Here is a 20236-nt window from a genome sequence, read left to right on the forward strand (position 1 = left end):
AGTTACACAACTATAAACAGCACTGGGCCATTTCCAAACCAAGGACAAGCAGGTCAAAAGTCTGGCATCCGATACTATTAAGAGAAATCTCTAGCCTTATTAATGAGAACGAGGTGAGGTTAGAAATCTTTGACTCTATATTAGGTACTTACATTTATTTTACTCTTAAAAAAATCTACTATTCTGAAATATATTAAGTTATCTAGAGTCTATGAAAATATGTTAATACATATTAAAATCATCACAAGAGTTCTGGAAAAGAGTAGCAATTAACTATTGCACTTTGACATCTAGCACTCAGCACATAATTTCTAATTATAAAAAAAACATTGTGCATATTAATGCTTATCATGATGATACATTAGCATATATAGAAATATTGCACCTTTTTGGAGGGTCATGGAGTGGGAACAGGATACAAGTTCATGTTTAAATGTAAAAAAAAAAAAAACTAGAAAAATAATTCTAATTAAAGAATCATTAAAAAAAAAAAAAGAAAAAAATACAAAGTGGAAAACCTGTCACTCATGTAAAACTTATAAAAGCCTCAGCAGATTAGAAATGACTCCACACTGAAATTTCTCATTTCCCTCAACCATTCATACCTTGGAGTCTCTGAACTATATGTATATTTTGCAAATAATCTATGCTCAAGATTCTTTTAAACTGTATTTTATTTATTTGGCAATGCTAAGGATTAAACCCAGAGTCTCATGCATGCTAGGCAAGTGCTCTACCACTGAGCTACATCCTCAGCCCCTATGTTATATTTTAAAAGCAAATTTTAACTATGATTGCCTAAAAAGACAAGTGTTAGAGATACAGTCATAGGCTTTCTCCACCTTCAGTGAATTGCTTGTTCCTGCAAGTAATCATATCTAAATAACATCATAGGTAGCAGGAACTAATTATCTTAACTGATTGCCCTTCCCTATGTTGGTTAGGAAAAGGCTTTTGCTTTTTCTTGATTTACCAGAAACAGTAATTTAAAACTGTTATTATGGCCATGAAGTCCAGTCTGTTTGGCAAAATCATTTAGTTCCAGAGGTATGAAAGAAAAAATGATAGATCCTTCAAGATTTAAACTCAAGAAAAAGTATCATTAGCAGCAAAAGGAAATTCATTTGGGCTAAAGCAGACCACAGAAACCTGAAAGCTGAATTCAAGCAGGCTGATATGCAGCATCACCAAGCTCCTACCCTGCTTCCATGACACTTCCAAATACTTCAAGTTAAAACACAATTTAAGGCTGGAGTTGTGGCTTGGCAGTAGAGTGCTTGCCTAGCATGTGCGAGGCCCTGGGTTCGATCCTCAACACCACATGAAAATAAGTAAAATAAAAGGTATTGTGTCTAACTACAACTAAAAAATAAATATTAAAAAACCACAATTTAATATTATCATAAATTAAATATTATCTATAAATTTAATATTAAAATTAAAATTAAATCTGTTTCCTTCTGACTTCCTATGCAAAATACTTTTTAAAAAGGTTCTCTCTCTCTCTCACACACATCATGATTTGATGGTAAAAATTAGAGACTGTATGAAGACCCAGACTGGGTTTACATTCAATTACTAATTACATTACTAATGTTCTTGGTGTCATCTTGACTTATTTTTCTCATCAATAAGTATCATCTACATCTTAGTAAATGTATTATATAATTTAAATACTTCTACCTAATCTTTAATCTTTCATAGTTCTACTCAAAAGGAAAATATGCACAGTGCTGGCAAGAGATAGGCAAAAATCACAAAATATCTCAGAAGCAAAAGTCAATTAGATGAAACTATCTTCAGTTCAAATAGTTGCCAAAGAAAACCCAAACTAATGACATTCAACCTAAGTTAGGATAATGTATAACAAAAACAGGCACAAGCATTATGTTAGTAAAACACCACAGTTTACGATGTACAACACTAATATTATTTTAATACCTAGCCTAATTCACATACTCATTTCTTCCACTTTGAGTCATGCAAAGTCATTTTCTCAATGTCTATTCTCACCTTTCCTCATTTAAAAAATATTATTATGCTATTGGTTCTTTTTCCCTTTGCAGTTCCAAAAACTTTCAGTGCTTATTCAGAAACCTAAATTTTGTACACCCTCCACTCATTAATACATGCAGCAGCTTCATGTTACTGGACCCTTTAATTCAACCCAAAATAAAAAATTACATGAATTTTTATCACCTGCCACTATGACCTTCCAATGTTTCGTATTTTAAATTACACTATACTTGGTGGCTATAAAAAACAATGAACACTGACTTATACAACATAATAATTTTAATCTAAATTAATATCTATATAATATATAGAATTAAATTTACCTTGACTTCAGTATTTCTCAAATGACTACAAGAATAAGGTAGCATGTAAAGAAAACAAGTCATAAAAAAAGACAGGAGGCTCATAATGGCCCATTTAATTCAATGGCAATTAAAAGTAATTGTACTTTAACAAATATCTATTATAGAGAAGACTATAAAAGTTGCATAAATTTTTTAAAAAGACCTCAAAAAAGTCTTGAAAAGGGCTACTCTGGGTACTATTTCATCTGCCCAAGTAGATTCTGGCAGAAGGGTTGAGAGAATATTGTTTTTTTAGGAGACTTTCACTGAAGACATAACTATCATACTTATATCCTAAGCTTTTCTAGACAACTTTGGAGATCAGTACTTTTATCTGATGAATTCTATATGAAAAAAAAATTTTACAGCATAACCACTGTGACCACCACCATATATAGCAGCATTCAGTACATGCAAGAGGGGAAATAAATTCCAATAAAACATTCTGTCATGTCCCCATGAGAAACACGAGCTTAAGGGGGAAAAAAGACTCTCTTTAAAAGAAATCAGCAACATGATGTTCACAAATATTTGTCTTTTGTCTATTTTTGTGGATGGGGATTAAATCTACCAGCATTAACCAGGAGCTATATCTCCAGATTCTAAAATATTTATCTTTTAATCTTGGTATATTCTAAAGAGAAGAATATGTTTTGGTAGAAAAGCAACATAATGTAGAAAAAAAAAGGATATCAAATTTCAAGTACACAGAGTATTTGGGGTCTTAATTTTGCACTTAACTATTTAAATGTCTGGGATAGGCTTAGGCTACTTCATCTTCTCTGAAATGGGGAAAATAATAAGCTCAAAGTGACACTATAAAAGTGTCACGTTTCATTCATTTAGCTTCTAGGATATATCAGTTAAGAATAATGATAACAAACAAGATCTTATCAGGCATCTTCATAATTTTAACAACGATTCTCAAGAATTTTCTTCTTCACTTATGTACATATATAAATACACCACAGTGATATCATGTATAATCACAAGACTGGGATCCAAATTAGAATAAGATGTACTCCATGTCTGTGTAAATGTTTCAAAATATACTCTACTGTCATGTAACCAAAAAGAACTAATAATAATAATAATACTGATAACAGCAATTTTTAATAACAAAAAATAATTTCTTCCTTCACTGCTTATATAAAATAAGCAAGAAAACTACTGCCAATAATTAAGTTGTATACAATACCCATATTCTTTAAGTAACTTTTTATAATTTATGTCTACATTTTAAATGAGAGAAAGGGATAATACTCTATAACAACATATTAAGTGGGCCAAAAGTTATACTGAAGTTAAAATTAACAAGTGACAAATTAAAAATGAAGAGACACAATACACAAAAGTATAAAAGTCTACAATTAATAGTCTTACATTGCCAAAATCAACAATGTTGAGAAAGTCTGAGAATAATTTGTTAGATACATGTGAGAACTGTTTGACAATTTCATGTCATCACTTGCATTACAAAGAATTGGGATCTTGCTGCAATTATATACACTCCTCTCTATACAAACAGAAGGTAGAAATGAAGTAATTAAAAAATCAAACATGATTAATTTCATATGACAAAGTATTTTCACTTATAATAAACTACATAGTTAAAATTCACTGACTAAATTTGATGTCATAATATGAAGATCATTTTAAAACATTGAGTATTAGGCTTTTCCTTATTTTTAAAATGCAATTTCAAAATGAGAAAAGTAAAATGATAAAAGGAAACCAAACAAAACTAATGCTGCCTTTATAGGTTTAAAAATACTAAAGGGGAATGACCTTATTTATCATTTTAATATAGAACAAAAAAATCTCAAAGGCCTAAAATACTTGAGTTTGAGATACATTTGCTTGAGGAAATATTATCAATCTGGGGGAAAATACTAGACTTAAAAAAATTAAACTCAGTCAGGAGAAAGCAAATATAAAATTAGCCCACAGTGAATCTTAATTTTTAAATTTTCATTAGCATAGAAATGTCTGATTTACTATTGCCTTTATTAATTATTAAAGAATCTCCTCCATATCTGTCTTATTCTTTGGAACACTGTACGTATATGCCACTATAGAATCTAAAGGTAATTATTCTGCTTTGTCTGAGTACTGCTCATGTACCTTGCACATAAATGTTATTTACTGTTATTACTAACTCAAATGATTTACATTGAATGCTATGATTTCTAACAGCTATAATATTACTATTTGAATTATCAAATGCCTCACTTTCTTCTAAATATCAGAATCAAGTATAAAGTAGCCGACTGGAAAAAGAGAAAAAAGCATACTCTAACATACAACAGAAGCCTCTTATTCAGTGTGATTAACACTGATAATGGCATAACTTATATCCCCCTTAAAATTCACATGTTGAAGCCCTAATCCTCAATGTGACTACATTTAGAGTTGGGGGTCTTTAAGGAGGTAATTATGGCTAATAGAGTACAGAAGGATATGGCTTTATCCAATAGAATTGGTTTCTTTGTAAGAAGAAAGGCAAGAGGGAGGACTGCCCAGAAGATAGGCCATGTGAGGGCACAGCAAAAGGGAGGACATCTGCAAGCCAGGAAGAGATGTCTCATCAGAAAACAAACTGCCAACACACTGATCTTGAACTTCCAGCTTCCAGAACTATGAAAAAATAAATCTGTAATTTAAGGCACACACATTTGCTTTGTAAATATATAAACATCTTAATTTAACTTAAAAAAGTGTATATTGATTTTTAAATCTTTTTGATATAAAGTAGGCCTATAAAGATTTCCAATTTGATTTCTATAAGATGATACTGGAACCTAAAGATTCTTTCAAAGCAATCTGGGTCCAGTGATCACTATTTTCCAACACTTTCCCAATTCGTGTTTTTTTTAGCAACTAACTTTATCCTGTCTTCTAAAGCACTCAATTTAGTTTTTATAAAAATTACAATTTTATTTTTATACTCCTATTTCACTAGTCTAACAGTATTTCACTAAATTATGTAATTACTATAACAAATCTATTTGGTATTAACAGCTCTGGGAACACAACTGGCTCTTTGTAAACAGACCATTCAGCTAGTAAGAACAAAAGCATATGGATACTGTAGAGTTGAAGCTCACCAGCTCAAAGCATTCAACACCTTACAGGACATCAGGCAATGGGTTTTAGAGCAGTAGTGGTCAATCAACTGAGTTTAAAATGTGTAGTAAGAAAAGAGGCTCTAATGTCCAGCCAAATAAATGCTGGTACTTAAAACTGTCATTTTGAAAGACTGTCACTGTGACAAACAATATGGAAACTACTTCTCGAATTTCTGACATACAATGTTCTAAAGGTTTAATGGTAAATCATTATCCTTGGAACATGATTTAATTTTCAAAAATACTTAATAATTAAGTAAACTGTCTGATATAAAATTTCAGCAGCAAAGTCCAAATTTTTAAAAATGCAAAGCACTAGTATAAAGCAAAATAACTCTTTAATATGAATGTATTTCTTTAAAGGTAAACAAAAAAGATAAATTTTAAGAACAAGCTAAATAATTATGACATTAATAAAATGAGTACAAAGACACCATCTCAAGTATGTCATTTGAATACAAACTTCTAGTATTTTTACTTTAAAAACTACTATCAGACACACTCATTTTGATCACATTACATATATCTATATGTCTACGCATGTAGATATGTATGTGAATGTATGTACTCACAGACACACATATCAACCATTTCCATATATGTATATCTTATTTTTCTGAAAAGCCTTGATATTGAAGCCTAATTACTGAGGATAATTATGTCATACTGGAAATTGTGAACATAAAACAAAATATTTTGCATACAAAAAAATCTCTGAAATATTTTGCATCCAAAAGTGACATAATAAATGCAGCATTTTCAGAAAATTTATTTAACAGATAAGAATGAGGTGTGAAGGACAAAGATCATTTGGGAGGAGTTGGTCAGCATAAACCAAGTGTATAGAACTAAGTGTAAGGACAGTAAGTGGAAATAAGGACAGAAATAAGAAAGACTTAAAATAACATACACTAACAACACTTTACAAATAATAGTTTTCACTACTATAAAAGGTCCTTAAGATGTAAATTAGATGAAAATAAAGATAGAGATGGGTATGACAAATATTCAGACACCACCATCCTGCACTTCTGCTGACTCTGCCAACACAAAGCAAAGGTGGGTTCATTCATCTAGACTGTTGTCAATCCAGAGAAGTGAAGCCCCAAAAGCATCTATAGATCTAAACTAAGCTCCATTATGAGGCATTACTCATATCAATTCTGATCTGGATAGGAAATAACATGTTTTGTTCCTTCTCAAGCTTACATGAGTTGTGTGTATGAGAGATAGAAAGAGAGAAGAGGAGGAGGAGGAAGAGGAGGAGGAAGAGGATGAAGAGGAAGAAGGGAGGAGGAAAGAAGGGAGGAGGAGAGAGAGGGAATGAATATAAACACTGAGCCTTAACAAATTAGGCCTTACTTTCTTCCTCATATAAACAAATATCTTCTCTTTATTATAGTCTGCAATTAAATAGGTTCCACTTTTGCAACAAGGATGTCAAATAAAGCTTGAGAATTTAGGGTCAACTTCTAATACTCTTCTATTCAATTTCTATATCCTACTCCTACTCTCTAACCCAAACCAAATGACAGAAATCTCTCTCTCTCTCTCTCTTTTTTTTTTTAAGAGAGAGAGAGAGAGAGAGAGAGAGAGAGAGAGAGAGAGAGAGAGAGAGAGAGAGAATTTTTTAATATTTATTTTTCAGTTTTTCGGTGGACACAACATCTTTATTTTATTTTTATGTGGTGCTAAGGATCGAACCTAGCGCCCTGCGCATGCCAGGCAAGCACGTTATCACTTGAGCCACATCCCCAGCCCTGACACAAATCTCTTTAACTCTTCCTGAACTTAATCTCTATAATCTTTTCCTGAACTCATCAGGGAAACTCAAGGACTAACATTTACAAATTCTACTACGGAAAAGCAACTTTAAAAATTCTAGTTTTGATTCCTCCAAAATTTATTTTAAAAATACTCCAGCAATTTACCTCGAATTTCTTCACCTTTTCCATTGTGATCAAGCGCCTTGATGTGTGACTAGAAAGCTTCTGCTCACAGTTGCTGATGAGTTTCAGGCAAGGGTGCCAGGGTACCATCTCTTCAGTGTACCTGAAGAAAGAATAGCTAACTAGTATGAACATTCACATGTGCAATCCACACAGGATCATCATGGGGGTATAACCAGTGTGGTGAGGGAGGTCTTTCCTCTACATGAGGTACCATTTTATTCCACATATGCTAATTGTCCACAGAATCCATAAATAGCCTACCTGTATTTCAACAGCAAAGTATTTAAATATTACCACATCAAAAAAATGCAGTTTATTTTTTTACCCCTTGAAAAGAAAATGAGAAAGGATATAAGTAAGTTTTTTAAAGAGCATCAAACATTTAAATCACAAATATCATTTCATACTAAATGATCCCACAACAGCAGGTCTTACAGAGAGATGTACATCCTACAGTCCCCAGACATTCATGACATACTGACTGGTTTGGAGACGTTTATAAATTACCAAAATATAAAGTGCACTATGGCATATACTTTCCCCTATAAAATGAAATGCACCTGCAAAATTACAATGACATCTCGAGATCTATGTTAAATTTGTAAATACTAGACTAAAGTTATTTATACAACTATTCAAATAAACTAAGCACGTAGATTATATCAGTCATCTGGTCACATTAACTAGGAAATAATACTGAAGCCATGACAATGGGTGGTGGAGACTGTGCTCTTCAATACATGTACCACATGAAAGATGCAATAGTTTGTGACCTGGTATCTCTAAGGTTGTTGGTACCAATCTTGGCAGAGGAAACAGGTGACAAATATGGAACAAAGTTCTGAAGCAGAATGTAGAATAAAAGCAGGGAAGAAACTCACCAGGTATGAGCATCTTTAGAACACTGATTAACAGATTTTTTTTTTTCCTTTGCAAATCTTTACGCCTTTCTGGATAGTCTCTACACACATTTATTATACAGGTAACCTTAATGCTCTGATCCAAAATGAGAAAGGTACTGACTAAAAAACAAGATCTTAGCTAACTATTCTAATGTGTCAACACCACCTTCACCATCACTCTTTCTGACTTTGCCAGATCTCTGACCTTCAACAAGCTCTCCCTTATTACTTCAACCACATGCTCAGAACCTTCACCACCCACTTACCAAGTAACATTCATACTGCAACTTCACTTTATTATCAGTAGGAGCAATTCTCTTGAAGTCATTCTCTGACTCTTTCCTTAGAGCTTTACAAGAAGTTATAACCATTTCAGTTTCACTTCATGTAAAAATTCTTTAATATTCTCTATATAGTCAGAAATGTACTTCTTATAGAAGTACTTCTTATAGAAGTACATCTCTCTGTAAGGCCTGCTGTTGTGGGATCATTTAGTATGAAATCATATAACTACAATTAAAAATGTCTTGCCAAATCTGATGAGGGAATTTTATTAGGCTTCTTAGTCATCATTTTTAATTTTTAATTGAACTTGGGCAAACAGCCACAGTATCACTCAGTAGCTTAGTGACTCCTATTATCACTTCCAACACACATGAGCCAACCTTATGCCCTGTCTTAAATGAACAGAACACAGATGTTCAGGATCATTTGAAAGTAGTCAAAATTCTTAATAAACCCCAAAACACCAATAGATTATAGTGATATCATATAGTAAAGTCTCTTTGAATGGTAAGTATCGACCACAGAGTACAGAGGACGGATAGATTATTTCAGCTGAGAAGCAATAGAAAAGTGTCAAAGAAGGGGTGACAATAAAGCCTCATCTTGGAAGATGACTAGAATTTTACTAGCAGAGGAAAGAAAGGCCATAACAGAATAAGCTAAGATGAAAATATAAAGATATTGTGACAATGGTAAAATATCTTATATACTGGATTAGAGAGAGTCTAAACAAGAGGAAAAGTAGCAAAGTTTGCAAGTTTTAATTTCTTTACTAGAATTAAAATCATCAAACAATGAAAAAATTCTTTATAATTAGTTCTGACAACTTTTCAAATGCAACTGAGCTTTTAGGTAGTATTTTGTTTTTATTATGTCTAACTGAATTTTCAAAATGCCCCGTTTCAATAATACCTTAACTTAATTATAATATGTACTTCTTAATTTTGAACTTGAGTCATATAACAGGATTTGATTAAGTAAGTTAATTCTACAGCAGGACTAAAAGTCTACATTCACCATACTAGAAACAAAAAACTCTTAAAACCAATCTATGCTAAGTTAAAATTTTTGTACTTAGTCTAATAAAAAACTATATTTTCAATAGAAGATAAATAGACTAATTCTAAACTGTTTAATTTAGAGGCAAGAATATTATTTAAAACCTATAGATGACTTTGGCCTTAAATCCTTGCTACTGTGTTATTTTACAAAAAAAGAAAAAGTGAAGATTTTTGGATTATATATACTACAAAAGTAAAAATGGTTCATTTTTCTAGCATAAACTCAAGATAAACTAAGTTCACTGTAAGCTAGCAATTAATAAAAATAATTTGTTGAAAAGATCCTTTAAGACTTAAGGGGAGAAGAAACAATAGAGGTCTAGTACTGAACTTTAGAGGATATAGAAATAATGCTTCAGATTCAAATAAAAGAAATAAATGCCACATGGTCTTCCCATGTGTGCTAGCCACACACCTGGAAAAAGTCTATCTATCCCTCAACATAAAATCTAAGGCAAAAAAAGAATCAATTAAAATATATCTCCTATGTTTATTTCTAAAACATTCCTTTGCTTATATGTATTTGAACATATCCTTTTGTGCAAAATTGTTAAAATTTTAGAAAAGTCACTAAAAAAATATCTAGTGTCAAACTGGTCTTTAGAAATAACATTTAAAGTACCTACAAATTTAACTTTTCTAAAGGAATAAAAGAACTTCAAAAGAAATTCTTAATCACATAAAATTTCAATTATATTTAAATAAAAAACTACAAAGAATGGACAATCAGGTATGCTAGAATATAAGGATGTGTACAAAAACAAATGAGGAAATTTTTAAAGTACAGAAGAGCCAGCCCACAGAGATTCCCACTAGTTAAATCTGGGACAACTGGAGCAACAAAATAAATAATAATAAGTGATAATTCAATGAATAATACAGGAATACATGACTCTATGCTACTTCAAATAAAATCATAAACAAATGAGAGAGAAGGGAAGGGACAACTCTCCTTTATAGAATGCAAATGAACAAATGCAGAAAAAATGATGGAATGCAAGTCATCATTTGACAACCACCATATTTGTGAGTATAAAAAATGGGTTTGTCAACTGAGCAGGGTCTGATAAAATACAAGATATTTTTGTAATCTTTGGAAATTCTAACCAAAGAAAACGACCACTTTGAATTGAGACCTAATAGACAACAACATGACCAGATGGTCAAAGTAACATCACAAGGCAGACTATATGCCCCATGATGTGCTGCACAAAGAACATTTTCTGTATTATTCCTAGTACGAAAGCATTACCTCAGTCTTTTCATAGAGGAAACATGTACCCTGCTTGAGGGTCAACCCTCAGAATATGAATCACATACTCTATAATTAAACTGCTGAAAACACAAAAAACAAAGAAAAATTGAAAAATATTCCAGACTGGAAGAGACTGAAAAGATAATGTAGAAAAATGTAGCATATTTTCCTGTATGGATTGAAATTGGTAAAATGTGAATCCATGAACATGACAAGCAACTGTTTTCAATGCAGATTTTCAAACTTCTATAGCTGACAGTGGTAGCCAAAAATACTAGTTTCTAAAAAATACAATGGAGTAAGTACAGGTGATAAGGCATTATGCCTGCAGTTTTACAAATGTGTCAAAAGAGACTAATGATATGGGTATGTGCAAAACAATAGCTAATATTTTGAAAATCTGAATGAAGGTAGAGAGTGGGAGTTTTATATTTATATTTGATACTTTTTTGTAAGTTTGAGGTTACTTCAAAATAATTTTTTTTTAAATTTTAGCTCTGCAACTTAAAATAAAAAGCAGGTGACTTGCTTCTGCTATGGTCTCAAGAGGAAGAGCTGTGGAAAAGGAGACAGAAAACAAATATTTCAAGCAGCATTTTGGCAAAATGAAGAGGAAAACAAAAGCGGTAGCTAGAGGACCCCTATAATATCGACAGAAAAGGTGTATTTGTTGTTGTTGTTTATGTTAAACATAAACAAGGCTTTAAATATATGCATAACTTTTTTGAGACCTTTGCTTTAAAAAATATTTACTACATTTAAGGTAATCATAAGAGACAATATTTATGAAAGTTAGCATTCTTTAACACATGAATATCTCAGCTAAATTGCTGAAAATTACTATGTGTAGACTGCTAAAATAGCTACCGTATGGCTATGATACACTAGATACTGAGGTAACTATGGTGTAAAACAGGCATTGGCAACTTTTTCCTGTGAAGGGCCAGAAAATAAATCATTTCAGTTTTGTGGACTACATATATTTTGTCACATATTCATTTCTGTGCACGTTTAACAATCCTTTTTAAGTGAAAAGACCAGTCTCAGCTTAAGAACCTTACCAAAACAGACCGAGAACCATATCTGGCCCATAGGCTAAGGTCTGCCCACCCCAAATATAAAAAGGTCAAAACAATCCAATCAATAATAGGAAAGGGATTATTTTTCATACTTATGTAGGTAAACAAAGACTATCAATACATATTAAATAAAAGATACCTTGAATAAAATTAGAGGTGAAGGGAAAATTAAGTTAGATATGCAAACATTTTAAGAAAAACAAAATTAAAATTACATACTCTGGTGTATACACTGGTAACCAATAGACTAGTCTTCCACCTAATACGAGGGTCTCAGCTGCAAAGTTCAACAGGTCAAAAAACATATCACTCAAGTGATAACTCAAGGAAACAGGAACATGGCTTTCTGGACTATACAAAGAAAACAAAATTTCAAATCAGTGAAAATTTTAAGACTACTGAAATTAACTAAAGAGAAGAAACATGCTTCTCAAAGTAATAACTCCTCATATTTAAATTTCACTTACCACTTCTCTATCCCCCTTGGTATTTCTTTCTGTGAACCTGTTCTTCTTGTAGATTCTCTGATACCATATGGAGCTAGAGAGAAAATAAGTAATAGTGAACAAATCACCAATGAAGGGCAAATAGATACAATGTGCCTCCAAATGTGACACCAGAGGATACAATTTCGCCTACGCACTATTCCAACTGAGAATAACTATCATAAAAAATTGACTGTATTTTCAAAAATGTCTATGTCATAAAAGACATAGTAAGGCCATGAAAGTATCAGAAATAAAGGAAACCACAAAGATATCATTACTAAATCCAATAACTGATTCTGGAGTGGTTCTTATACTCAAGAGAAAAAATATGCTATAAAGGATATTAATGAATCAACTAAGAAAATTGGATGACAATCTGTAGATTAAAGTATTGTATCAGTATATTGAAACTGAGAACTCTTTAGCTTTCTAAGACACTCCTAATTCTTAGGAAATATACACTAATGCACAGAGGTAAAGGACCACAATGTACACAACTTATTCTCAAGTTCATTAAAAAAAATTAATATACATACATAGTGGTGAAGCAAATAAATTGTTAATAAAAAGCCCAAATTTTCATAAAATATATTAACACTGACATTGTTTTTTCCTTTGTTCTTTTTAGTTATACATGACAGTAGAGTATTACGCCAACACTGTAATGCCTTGATAGTTTTTCTTTTATTAGAATTGAAGCCATCTAAGTTATTAAAAAACTAAACAGGGCTGAGATAGTTCTTGATTTTTCCACTATTTATAGATTACTGCCAAATACTATTAAAAAGGCAGATCTAATCTTAGATAGACAACCTAAAAATCCTAAGATTTCACAAGGCATAGAAAATAAGTTCTCATTCATATTTCTGAAACTTATTTCACAGAACCCCAAATTTATTCTAAGTCTAGAAAGGAGATACCAGTGAAAAGGACAAGACAAAACTTGAGAGGCTTGCAATATGTGACACCTGAAACTCTTCTCTGAGATTTGCTATAACAACTCCAAACAACATTTTAGTATGCTAACAATCAATTAATTAATTAGTCAATATAAAAACAAATGTCTCAAAAAAACAATATGCTGAAGGGAAAAAACAGGTGGTAAGTTATTATATTTGTTTAAAAAAACAAAACAGAAAACCCATAGTTATTTAGTTCAATTATAATCGACCTTACATTAATAATTTTCTCCTTTCCTATGTGAACAAATTGGGAGGAGTACTACTTGTACAAATTGGCATTCTGTGTCTATGATGACACATTTTGTACTTTACAGGCAAATGACTAGACAACTAATCCCACTACTACTTTTGTATAAAAATAAACTTACGGTCAGTGATAATGGCATCAAAATATGTGCCCTTCCTCCAGGAAGGTTTAGATGCATCTGAAACCAGTACATCAAGGTAATACTTCTCTAGACCATACTGACGAAGATTGGCTCTGATATTTTCATCAGGTCCTCTCCATTTCTGGTTTTTCCGACTAGCCTTTCCTTAAAGAAAAAAAAAAGAAAGAAAGAAAAGAAAGGTAGAAAGTATTAGATAAAACAGAACATTTTTATTTCCTGTTGTTTAGCTAAAAGTCACGTTTTAACTCATCTAAACCCACACTTAACTTACATAAAATTTGCTTTGATTTAAAACCTTCATTTCTTTTTTTCCAGTCAAGCAACCACATATTCATACTAGCTTAACTGCTATGAGTTATGAGGAATTTTATTTTTTAATTTATTTTTTATTTGTTCTTTTTAGATACTCATGACAATAGAGTATACTTTAACATATTATAAATACAAGGACTATAACTTAGGATCCCATTCTTGTGGTTGTACATGATACAGAGTTTCACTAGTTGTATATTCATATATGAACACAGGAAAGTTACATCCAATTCATTCTACTGTCTTTCCTATTCTCGTTTCTCCCTCTTCCCTTCATTCCCATTTGCCTAATCCAATGAACTTCTCGCCCCCACAATACACCCACCCTTATTGTGTGTTAGCATCCGCATATTAGAGAGAACATGTGGCCTTTAGTATTGAGGGATTGGCTTATTTCACTAGCCACAATAGTCTCCAGTTCTATCCATTTACCAGCAAATGCCATAATTTCATCTTCTTTACGGTTGAGTAATATTCCATTGTATATATGTACTGCACTTTTTTTTAATCCATACATCTGTTAAAGGGTACTTAGGTTGGCTCCATAGCTTAGCTAGCGTGGACTGAGCTGCTATAAACATTGATGTGCTATGTCACTGCAGTATGCTCATTTTAAGTCCTTGGGATATATATCGCAGAGTGGGATAACTTGGTCAAATGGTGGTTCCATTGCAAGTTTTCTGAGGAATCTCCATACTGCTTTCCAGAATGGTTACACCAATGTGTAGTCCCACCAGCAATATATGAGTGAACCTTTGCCCCACATCTTGCCAATATTTATTGTTTCTTGTATTCTTTTTTTTTTTTTAGTTATTTTGCTTATTTATTTTTATGTGGTGCTGAGAATTGAACCCAGGGCCCCACACGTGCTTGGCAAGTGCTCTACTGCTGAGCCACAACCTCAGTCCCATTCCTTCTATTCTTGATACTTGCCATTCTGATTGGTGTAAGAATCTCAGTGTGGTTTTAATTTGCATTTCTCTAATTTCGAGAGATGTTGAACTTTTTTTCATATATTTATTGACTAGTCATATTTCTTCTTCTGTGAAATGCCTGTTTAGTTTCTTTGCTGGTTTATTGATTGGGTTATTTGTGGGGTTTTTTTGGTGCCAAATTTTTTGACTTCTTTGTATATCTTGGAGATTAATGCTCTATCCAAGGTGCAAGTGGCAAAGATTTTCTTCTATTCTGCAGATTCTATCTCACATTTTTGATTGTTCCCTTTGCGGTAAAGAAGCTTTTTAGTTTAAAATCATCCCATATATTGACTTTTGTAAAATCTTCATTTTACGTATGCAAGTAAACTATTATCTTTATTTGAATTTGTTATTAAAAATATATTTTGAACAATAAAACACACTGATATCTAACAGAACTCCAAGTAAAACTGCCTTAACACACTCATTAAACACTTGCCAATTATGAAGTATTTACTGGTAAAAACAGAGTTGACTAGAACATGGCCATTTCCTCCAGCAGTAAATAGTGCCACATAGAGATAGTGCTGAACAGACAAATGAAACAGAAATGAAGAAAGCGAACTTGGGAAATGCAGCAACTGTGGCCATGGAGGCTAAATGCAGACATAGCTGATGAAAAGTCAAAGTGGGAGTTGAGGGAGGGCCAAAAAAGTTCAAAAGTTTCTAGTTTAGGAGACCTAAGTGTATGGTGATCCCAGTGATTAAGATCAGAGAAACCAGAAAGTAAAACAAGCTTAAGTGGAAAGTTTGAGATACATAATCATGATATACCTGAGGTACTTACAGAACCTTCAGAAAGAGATATTCTGCTAAAAGAGATAATCAGCAGGCAGCTGAAGGTCAGAACACATACATTTGGGAGATATCCGGACATAAACATGTTGCATTCATGAGAATGAATGACTTTTTTTTGTTGGCCTAGGTGCCAGTCACATTGAAGTTTGCTCTAAAATTACTCTTAAATATTTATACGTGGTTCTATGTAATCTAAAATTCACAATAAAAACAAAACATAAAAATAAAAAAGAGAATGACATAACTCAGAACAACATGCAGTGTAATATGAGCAGGGGTCAAAGATTGATGCCTGGCGAGGGGCAATATGTAAACAGAGATCAAAGAAAATTGCAAGGTCTTAAGGAGACTGAGATAAAACAGTCAAAAAAAAAAAAGTCAAACCACAGAGTGAGACCACTATCTAGGAAACCAAGGAAGGTTTGTGAGGGTCAACACTGCCAAACACTGTTAGTTTTGTGACCTCACTAAGCATTTTCAGCAGATTTATGGATATCGAAGCTGAAAAACAAGTGCTAAAGAAAGAATAAGAAGAATAAGAAATGAGGAAAAGGAGACAGCAAGCAAATACTAGTATTTCAGCAGATTTTGGCAAAAACCCCAACAGGACTGATAGAAAAGGTTTTGCACTTTTAAAGTAGGAGAAACTTGGGAATATTTTAGAATACAGTCTAAGATGAGAAGCATAAAGTTCAGAGGATATACAATAGTAGTGCCTTTGATAAGATCTGAGGAAACAATATTCCCAGTAGAATGACTATCACAGAAATTTTTAAATCTTAAAAAATAAAAATTCAAATAAATTATATAAGACAATATCCTTAAAGCAGGCACAATGATTCTACTAAAAGGAAACTGGATATTTTTTAGCATTTTGTCTATTCTAATATAATGCAGACAAAGAATATACTTTTCTGGTTAGTCCCTTTATGTAAACCATTTAAAAATAAAACACATTTTTCTTCCTCATAAATATTACTAAATTTCTTAAGAGTCAAGGTAGGAAAAAAGACAGGACATTAGTACAATACATCAATTGCTTCAGTAAAAGAAAAGAAAGCATAATAAAGTCTCACCTATACAACGACTTATAGCAAATAGGAATAACCAAAAGGAAGAAGTGTTTTAAGAGCTGATTTAAGTTTTACCATAGTGAAATACAAACATAAAGATCAATACTTTCAAAATTATGAATAAAATTTAACATTTGTAATACTATTTAGCTATAAGGAAACACTTTTTCAATTTGATTCAATTCCATCAAAATACACATCATCAGTGAAGCTTTTAAAACTTAATGCATTATCCAAAACTGTTGGATGTGGTGGCACACACCTGTAATTCTAGTGACTCAGGAGGCTGAAGCAGTTGGATCGAAAGTTCAAAGCCAGCCTCTGCAACTTAGTGAGGCCCTAAACAACGTAGTGAAACCCTGTCTCAAAAAAAAGGCAAGAGGGGTGCTGAGGACATGGCTTAGTGGTTAAGTGCCCTTGGGTTCAATCCCTGGTACCAAAAAAAAAATTTCCAAAACTGCCCCAAAAGTAAAGCAGATTCTTATCTCAAGTTACTCTCACTTAACGGTAGAATCTTTAAAGTTACTGTCCCCTAAGTGTTTCAAAGATGTGTTGGTCAGTTATGAAAATTAAAATTTACATGATACTTCAAAAATTAGGTATTAAATACTAATCCAGTATATACTCAATATATGATTACTGAATAAATGGATAGTTACAATCTTAAATAATATAAACTATATATATTTTCATAATATGTATTTATGGATTACAAAATCGCTACTTCCTCTTTTTCTCTCTTAAACTTCAAGCTCATGAATCTATAGTTTGCCTACTTTTTTTAACCTCTTTTATTAAGACTACAAATACCTCTGGGGAGAGGTATTTTTCTTATTCATCTCTGTGTTCCTCCAAATCATTATGCACATACTGTTATCACTTTGTAAAAAATAGATATTTGATGAAGTTTTACTTGTGAAAAGTATAATTATATTGCAATTTTGTATTTTAAACATAAAAAGTCATATAGGTCTATTTTATTATTATTTGAAAGGCACATTTGGTTCAACAACAAAGACTATGACACTGTCTGTAAGTTCTACTCACCCAAGCCATGAACTGTATTATAGTCTATGTCTGTCCCATATACATATGCACCAAAATGAGCAGATGCTATCAGGAGGCCACCTGAAAAATCACACAATTATGATCTGTTAAGCAGGAAGTCCCAGACTATGCTTTCTCTCCCTACTTAATGTGATCCAGAATTTTACAAATTAGCCACAGGCAGAGTACCCTGTAATGATACTGATCCTGTCCTATTTAGCAAGACACAGAACTGGGGTGCAGGTGGTGGAGACAATATCTTTTTTGGTCAAAATAACGAATATTTAGACATTTTTTATCTTATTTTAAGAGGTTTATACAGAAATGACTTGCTTCTTTATTTAAAATGAGTATGTATAGCTGCTTACCAAAGAGTTAAAAATACATAAATTCTGATAATTGGATTTTAATCTCACTAAAGTCAGAGTTTCAAACAACTAAAGGAAACATAATGCATATGTGAGACATTCATTCCTACAAAATGTAATCTATATCCTATTTTAAAATATTGTTACACCTGCAACTAATCAAGTAATTAGCTCTTGGTTTAAACTATTAATTTCTAGGTAACTATAATCAAACATAAAACAATTAATACAATTATTTTTCTGTTTAGTTAAAGTTATGACCAAAGTAAGAACAAATGCCCTAATACAATTTGAAAGACTACATTTTGACAGATGTTATCAGCTCAAAAAAGAAAAATCCTAATAATGATTTTTTTTCAAGTGAAACTTTAAAAAAAGAGAGAATGATAGTATTTTGGAATCCTTGAAAAAAAAATTAAATATTTATAATTATATTTTCATTAAGCTTCACATTTTTATTCAAATTAAAATGCTTTTAGTTCTTATTCAAGTCCTAATTAGCTATAATATAGAAAGTTCTGTCAGTCAAGCTGAAATCAGAAATATATTCTTAGACTAAAAAATATGCACAGACGTGGCAGAGAAAAAAGCTAGGGTTCTTATATCCTTTTGAAATCAATCTTTAAAATTAAGATGGGTAGTGCCTCCAGAGGGTCAAGATCTACAAAGTAATAGTGTTCCTCCCATATCCATTTAAAACACAGTCTGATAACATTACTTAAAAATATTCTGCTCAGGAAAATATTATACCTGACTAATCCCTATTGGAGCCTTTGAAGAAGAGAAGTGGAAGGGATTAAAAGTACGGCAAAACCTATGGCTTCTCACACTAACTGCTGAAAGCATTTGTGTAAGAGGTAAGGCAAAAAGGAGCTCATAATTCTTAGTCTAGAAATGGAGCAGGCCATACTTAGAAAGGTACTGTATGTGATGACCTGGAATACTCACAAAGTCACTTCACCCAAATCATGAGGAATTACTACAATTCTGCCAATTAAGGCAGATACTCACCTAGAAGAACTAGTTGTCAAGGGGAACAGAAAAGCTTTCCTGTGCTTCCTTAACAGAACCTTATCCATTTGGTTAGAATGAGTTTTGAGAAGACTCAATTTACAGTACACTGCTGAAAGGAGATGAATAATCTGTTAGACTACATCTGTTAGTTAACTCTGTGCCTTTTAAGCTTTTAGTTTTTAAAAATAAAATCATAATAAAATGGTTTCTCTGAATTGTTACTCTTCATTCACTGCTAATCATCTAGTTCTAGTGGTTCTTTCCTTAACTTGAAGCATTTTTGCATTTAGTTATACCTTGGTTGGAATTTTCTTGGAGGCTTTTTGGTGGAAAAAGAGGCACTTAAAAAGGAGGGTGAAGTGTTGAGAATATAGGTAACATGACTCACCAACTTCTTTTTATGCTATTTGAAATAAAATTACTGCATAATTAGTCTAGAATAGCAACTTGGTGTTTTAATTTCTCATTACAATAACCACTGTAATTTCAATTTCTCAAAACAGTAGCCCCTTTAAGGTTAGGGTAATATCTTACAAGTAAAAAAATAAAATAAGTAGAATTTATTCCATGATAAAGAAACTAATTCAAGATTGGCATTTTTAGAGAGCTAAATGGAAAGCTTTGCTGGGCTTTGCTTTTGCTAAGAGAAAAAGAGAAAAGCTGGTAATACTGCATCTATTTTACCTTAAAAAAAAAAAAACTACTTAAATATACTTGCAAAAGAATACTGCTAAAAACAGAAATTCTACTAGACAAAAATCTATAAGACTCAGAAAAAGGGGACTA

The 20236-nt window shown here is 32.1% G+C and overlaps 1 protein-coding gene across 6 annotated transcripts in view; it reads right to left on the minus strand.

Annotated features, from left to right (window-relative positions):
• Positions 1-20236, minus strand: part of Trmt11 (tRNA methyltransferase 11) — a 53450-nt gene that overhangs the window by 11391 nt on the left and 21823 nt on the right. For 4 of the 6 annotated variants that reach the window (XM_005343091.5, XM_040283260.2, XM_078019230.1 and 1 more), the window contains 5 exons: positions 18069-18149; positions 13841-14005; positions 12490-12562; positions 12242-12373; positions 7420-7540 (listed from right to left, as the gene is read on the minus strand). In XM_005343091.5, the coding sequence (XP_005343148.3) occupies positions 7420-7540; positions 12242-12373; positions 12490-12562; positions 13841-14005; positions 18069-18149 (572 nt within the window). The remainder of the gene's footprint in view (positions 1-7419; positions 7541-12241; positions 12374-12489; positions 12563-13840; positions 14006-18068; positions 18150-20236) is intronic. The other 2 variants (XM_021733318.3, XM_021733319.3) reach the window with 2 other exon arrangements.

The sequence above is a fragment of the Ictidomys tridecemlineatus genome, chromosome 8 (genome assembly GCF_052094955.1).
Source record: "Ictidomys tridecemlineatus isolate mIctTri1 chromosome 8, mIctTri1.hap1, whole genome shotgun sequence".
Classification (NCBI taxonomy): Eukaryota; Metazoa; Chordata; class Mammalia; order Rodentia; family Sciuridae; genus Ictidomys; species Ictidomys tridecemlineatus.